Below are 6,635 nucleotides of genomic sequence, written 5' to 3' on the forward strand. Positions count from 1 at the left end.
ATCGCTCAACCTTGCGGTCACTTTGGAAGTGTTAGGCCCAAAGGTGCTTCCAATCTGTCTGTGAGACAACTTTGTGGATTTTTTCTATTCACATTTAGTTTAGACTGTATGGGCGAGAAGGGCTACACCTTAGTAAGTGAAAACGAAAGAAAGGTTCCCCCGTCGAGCTTTGTTTTGGTATGCTTAATTAGGTTATTTTTTTCTTTTTTCTTTTTTTGTTTGTAAATATGTGTATGCATACCTAGTCAGCCTTGTCTTGTTCGCAATAGAAATTTTTGGATTTTATAAAGAAGCGTTTTTTTGGAAGGGAAATAACCTAGCGACTATTTCTTCATTTTTTTATTTGACATTTTGCCCAGGGGCTTGGGTATGTTTTTGTGAGACAGCCGACAAGGTTGCAATCGCACATGGGTCTCTGCACTTATAGGTGTGTATGTATGTGTATGAGTCTTTGTGTGTGCGTGCCTGTGCCAATACGTGCGCCCCTGCCCTATGCAGCGCGGACAGAGCCCCATTGGGGTAGGAACATTGAATTTTTAAATGTGTCTATAAGGGTGATTTGCGCAGGAGCTTGGTTGAGTCCGCAGCCTGCTAATTTGTTCTGTTCCATTTGTGTGTTACATTGATCACTTGTTGGTCACCTTTTTGTGCTTTCTATTTGTTTATGGTCGCGTTTTGCTATCCTTTTGTTGCTGACTTTTTGTGTTCTTTTTCTTTTTTCTTTTTTCCTTCTTTTTGTCGGCTCTTGAAAGGAAGAAGTGGGAGCCCGTCCACCCTGTCGCGGCATGCATAACCAACCTCGTCGCACACAAACCAAACGTCTCAGCGTGAAGATCCACCTGCAGAGGTTACCTCTGTTCACAGATTGGGATGTTCCTTAAGACCCTTTTTTTTGTCATTCCCCATAGTTTGTAATTTTTTTTTTCATTTTGTTTTGTGTAGGCGTCTATTTATCGCCCCTGATTGTCACCCCCAATTATTGTGAGTCGAATTTTTTTCCTTCGAAAATGTTTGCGCGTGTCTGTATATACGTGTCGTAAAAAAGTGGCCCCCACGGGAAGAGGAAATCATATTTACTTCACGCCCGAGGCAAAACTTTATATAAATTTTTTTTCTTTCCCTTTATGACTACCTGTCGAAACTTCGACTTTGAAAAAGGTTGTCTTCTTTTGTTCTTCCGTCGACTTGTGATTTGTGATTTCTTTCCTAAATACGATATTTCATGGTAAGCCTAATTTTTTTTTCCTTTCATTCTCGTAGTTACAGCTATCTGCCAGTTGTGCATCTAAATTAGTGGCTTCATTGAGAAAAAAAAAAAGACCCAACTTAGTCCCACTTGATGGTTAATTACAACACCTGGTTAGCTAAGAACTCAAAGTACAACTTCGGAATAGCTCCCCAGTATTACTCAATTTTGAAAAAATCCTGGAGAAGTTGTTTAAAAAGGGGAAGCGTATGATGGCTAAAACATGAGTGTACCTCTCTTATTACTCTTATCATAACGCCCTATTAGTACTTGTTTGTTTTAATCGCTTCACTTCCTGTGTTTTTTTTTTTCTTCTTTTTTTTTTAGTACTGCCTCGTTAAGTGTTGTAATTTTTTCTTTTTTCTCGCACAGTCTGAGTATCTGTTTTGACGGTTCTTCCTATTTCTCTTTAGTTTAGTGAAATAATTCCTTCACCCATTTGGTGGGATCAAAAGGGAGATATGGTACCGCCACAGAGTTGTCATGATCGATGCATCGTTTTTACTTCATCGCCATTTGTAGAGTCTCTTCTGGGGAAGCCTTTTGGCATGTTGGCTGAAAGAGTCTGTCCTTGTCTAACTTTCCGGGGAAACGCCTCCCGATTTGAACAGTAAAGTGAGGAGTCCAGCCGGTTGCTATGAGTTTTGGGGGGAGTACCTTTTTGGGTCACTTTAGGGTGTATTTTTACGCCCAGCGAGGCGCTATAGAATGCAGCATCAAGAGGGGACCTTCCACCTTCGCACATATAACAGGGAACATCCAATGAGGGAAAGAAAATAAAATAGAAATAATAAAAATAGAAAAAAATAATAATTCACAGTTTCACTGGGCAAAAAACGTTTATCTAGTGAGCCGATTAACATGGACAGTCGAAAGTACCAACCAGACGTACGATGTGATGAGCTCAGGACAAGCAATGAGGAGACAAACAAAATGAGCCCCTCCAATGTTGAGAAGGACTATGTGGGAAGTAGCGTGAAAATTAATTTTACGTCTAACCTTGACTTGAAGGACAAAGAACAGGAGGTGAACCCATGGGGGGAGAAAAGGAGGACCCATTGTAAGCTGACTGAAGACACAAGAAGCGCACACGACAGAGGAGCGTCCGAAATCAAGAACCAGTTTGACAAGAGTATGAGCCTCACACAAGTTAACCTTCCTGGAAGCGAGCAGGAGATTCTATTGTCCAGTCAAAAGGATTTACATGATAAAGAAAAGGAAAAGGCAAAAGGAGAGGCAAAAGGAAAGGAAACAGAAGAGAAAAACGAAAAAGACAGCTCCCAAATGAACCAAATGAGCCACATACATGTGACTTGTGCAGGTGGCTACATAAACGCGCCGAGTCCACAACAGCAGAGTAGAGGTGATAGCAAACGCATAGATCTGCCCCCTCTGGAGAAATTCGAAGAGAAAAGGAACCCCGACGACGGAAGTACATCTCGTGGAAGCATTAACATGAATAGCAGCAGTGACCAAAGGAGAAGCACTTTGGAGGGTGCACACATTTCGGCGAAACGAGAGCAATATGTGAATAAAGTTTCTACTAATTTGGGGACGTGGTGTAATAGGGACGTATGTGGAAATGACGAAATTTTCTGCACCAGAGGAGTGACTAAAGAGGGAGCCCACCTCAGGGAAGCAATTAGAGTCCCGAGTATAGGTGCTCATGAGAACGCGGATGAGGAAGCACAGAAGGAGTGTACCGTGGTGAGGGCACAACAGGTGTCCAGATGGGGAAGTGCAGAAAACAAGGAGAAGGGTTATCATGATGAGAAGAGCGTGTGTGACATGGTGCAGGGGGGAAGTAGCTTTCCCCATAGCAACGTAGAGCAGCAGGAGCAAAGGAATACGAATCTCATAATACAGCCAGGTTTGAATGAAGTAAAGAGGAATAATTGCATGAACAGATCAGGTAGTTACATGGAGAATGGCGAGAAACATGATATATATGAACAGAGTTATGTGAGGAGCTCCAATTTCCAGATGAACCTCGTTAGTGAAGGTCACCTGGATCGGGAAGACAGACGAGGGAATGTCTTCCCTGGAGATGACTCCGACTGGGTAAGCATACTCAGCACGAGGGAGATCCCCTCGAATGGAGAAGACCGTCCTCGGAGTAGCTCCCCTCTCGTCAAGGACATTGCCCATTTGAGAGAAAACCTACATGGGGAAGAAAAGACAAGAAAGATAAATTCTGAGGAGGATAAAACTGTGGATGCAATTTTCTACGAGAGGTATATCCCTCCCGTGAGCAGCACATGTACACGTGAAACTATCGACAATACAGTGGAGACAAACATAAGTGTTGTAGAGAAGGAGCGATTACCAGAACAGATGAGGGTAGATGGAGCAACTAGGAAGTATAACCCTAGAAGGGACCTTTCCGCACAGCGCAGTGAAGATAATCTACATACGATTCATAGCCTTTTGTCTCTGGATTCTCTCCATGGTGGAAACCAAGACGAAGATAATGGGGGGAAGTCTCCACAAGTGGGATGCAAAAATATGTTTGTCTCAATCGGTGCGGAGGTGACGGAGAAATGGACCGCAAAAGCACCAAATGGGGGAACTCCCAAATTAAGTGAACAAGTCGGACATATGGATAACCAATTGGAAATATCGAATGGAGAAATTAAAGAAGGTGGAAAAGATATCTTGGAAGGGTACCCCTCGGGGGAGGGGCACAGAACAAATGTAGGTGAATCAGATTTATCGAAAGGTCCAAACGGAGCAGCCAGTCACGAAAGGGTTAGTTGCTGCCCATATGATGTGGCGATAGGGATGATTTCATCTAGAAAGATTGAGGCATCTCCAGTGGGAGGAAAAGATGAATCAGATCGTTACAGAGGTATAGAAAATGAAAGGGATGCCCATTTGGAAGATGGGAATGAAGAGCGTTTTTCATGCGCAAAAGGGGGAGTAGTGGGATTGTATGGGGGTCCATCAAGTGCACCTCTATTAAAGGAAAGCTCACAAGAGGGGACACCCCAAATGGGCAGCGCCATACGCATCCGTGAATTAGTCGAAGAAACAGCACATAAAGGGGTGACAGAAACATCTCCTGAGGAAGAAGGAAAAAAAAAAAACAGATCACCTGAAATGTGCAAAGGAAGTGTAGATCTGTCCAACAAGTTAGATGACGAGTCAAGGGGCAAACTTTTCAGCCCATCCGGGGGAAGCCAAAATGGGTTCACTTCAGAAGATGTATTAAGAAAAGGTAAGTACAGCACGGACAATCAGTTCGTAGGCGTAGTTCCTAGAACGTTGGTAAGTCTAGGATACACACCCGATGAGCATGGGGTAGCCTTGAGGACGAGTAGAACCCGTTTCGGCGAACGAAAAGGGATTCACATGGTAGATGCCAAATGGTCCCAAGGGGATACATGTATTATGGATAATTATCATAGGAGTGGAAATATTCCTATGGGTAGATATCCAGATGGCCACGAGCAAATTGTGGCCCACAGGAATGATGACCACAGGAATGATCAGTACAGGGATGGTGACTACAGAAGGGATAATTACACGAATGGTGACTACAGGAAGGATAACTACAGCTCATTTGAGAAGGAGATGAATGACGCTCTGCTATATTTTCACAAGGACGGAGTAGATATGTGCAAAGATAACTTGACACATTTCAGCGATTGTAAAAAAAAGAAGAAGCGAACTGGCATTCCACTAAACGAGAGAAAGTACTACAGAATGCTAGCTAAACAGATGATAAAAATCCAGGGCCTAACTTTCGACCATAACCAGATCAGGTGGATTGCCTATTGGAAGAACGAAAACAACAAGCAGATTCAGAAGCACTTCCCCGTGTGCAAGTACGGGTTCTACAAGGCGCGTCATCTGGCACTGGAGTTTAGGAACTCGAAATTCGCCCCCGGCAGTCAGACAGTGGGTGATGGAGCGGTGGTTATTCAGGGGTTCACCATCAGTGAAGTAGACAAACCAGGAGTGAACCCCCTTGGAGTAGAAGAAGCTGAGGCGATAAACTACCGAGTGAATCCCCCCGCCGGAAACAACCGTGGAGTATATCCCCCACAGAGCAGCAAGAAGAGCAGCCACAAAAAGGATGTCGCGACGCCCAAAAGTGCGCAACCCCCGCGGAAGGGCAGCCAGACAACAGAAACGCACACCAAAAATAAGAGAAAAGACGCGAAGGTGGGGATCCATAACCCCCGTAAGAGGAGCCGCATAAGCAGCAGACGTGCCCATCTGAGCGTAGAAAGAGGAGAATCTTTAGCGAATCCGAGTCACGCAGAGGGGACAATGAAACAGGAAAATCAACCCAAAAATGTGGACGCAAAATCGAATCTAATATTCGTGAATAAAAGGATAAATACATGTAAAGAAAGTGTATATGAAGAAAATAGTCTCAATGGAAGATCAGCGGTAGGAAGCTTTTACGGAGGAGGCTATGCAGGGATTACAAGACATGATTTAAAAAATGTGCAAAAGGTTTTAGACTGTCAGAACGGAGACAAATTGAGCAGCATTCAAAATTCGCCCCATTCGACCATCTCGCAAGGGTTCACTGCGTTCATGGGGAACCGGGTGGTCGGCGATTTGAACGGTTTGAGTCATTTGAGCGGTCTCAGCGGTATGCGCGGTTTGGGCGGCTGCATAGAGGGCAGTGGACACATCTATGATCAGGGAAACTACACGACTACTGATGGGCAGCCCCCAAATCGACAGGAATACGCAAGGGGGTCGTGCGGTTCAGTCAACTTCTACGACCAGAATGGAATCATAATCACAGGACCACACAACGACGCATGGGACGGCGAACATGGGCGAAGGAACAACTACAGTTACATGATGAATAACTTCGAAGCGATGCAAAGTGGACACAGTATGGCCATGTCAGCGTTTCGAAGTGGACTGCCGAGTGAGGTAGCCTATCTGAATCACGGGATTAGTGGCGAGGTTTTATCGAAGGGACAATTTACAGATACGTATAGAAATGTGGCGTACCAGAACCAGTTAAGCCCATTGAACCAGTTGAACCAACTAAGCCTGTCCAACCAGGTGAACCCGTTTTTTGGGGCCAACTATCGGAGAAACTTACAGACAGTCACAGATGCAGGAATTCCCACTAAATGTGGGGGACATACACAAACCGGCAACTATATCGATGGTTGCAATTTTAACAATGCGGATATGAAAAAAGAGGGGGGAGAAACATACTCTCCCCGTTTTATAGGTGTACAGTCTGGGTCGCCTCAGCACATGCGAAATGATACTTACCAGTACAGTATGAATGAGGGGAGGACACAAAATATGGGCCCCCACTTTAACAGTACAAATAAAGTTGTGCATAGTCCATGGAACAGTCCATACGAGGAAAAGAATGGAGCGAAGCCTAGTGATAATTTGACAGTGC

General features: G+C 44.4%; 1 protein-coding gene across 1 annotated transcript in view; it reads left to right on the plus strand.

Annotated features, from left to right (window-relative positions):
- Positions 1 to 2,107: 2,107 nt before the first annotated feature.
- The window catches only part of C922_04783 (hypothetical protein), a gene marked incomplete at both ends in the record, with an annotated part of 11,818 nt that continues 7,290 nt past the window's right edge, over positions 2,108 to 6,635 (plus strand). Inside the window, one exon of the mRNA XM_008820362.1 lies at positions 2,108 to 6,631. Coding sequence (XP_008818584.1) covers positions 2,108 to 6,631 — 4,524 coding nt within the window. The remainder of the gene's footprint in view (positions 6,632 to 6,635) is intronic.

The sequence above is a fragment of the Plasmodium inui genome, assembly GCF_000524495.1.
Source record: "Plasmodium inui San Antonio 1 unplaced genomic scaffold supercont1.29, whole genome shotgun sequence".
In the NCBI taxonomy this organism is placed as follows: domain Eukaryota; phylum Apicomplexa; class Aconoidasida; order Haemosporida; family Plasmodiidae; genus Plasmodium; species Plasmodium inui.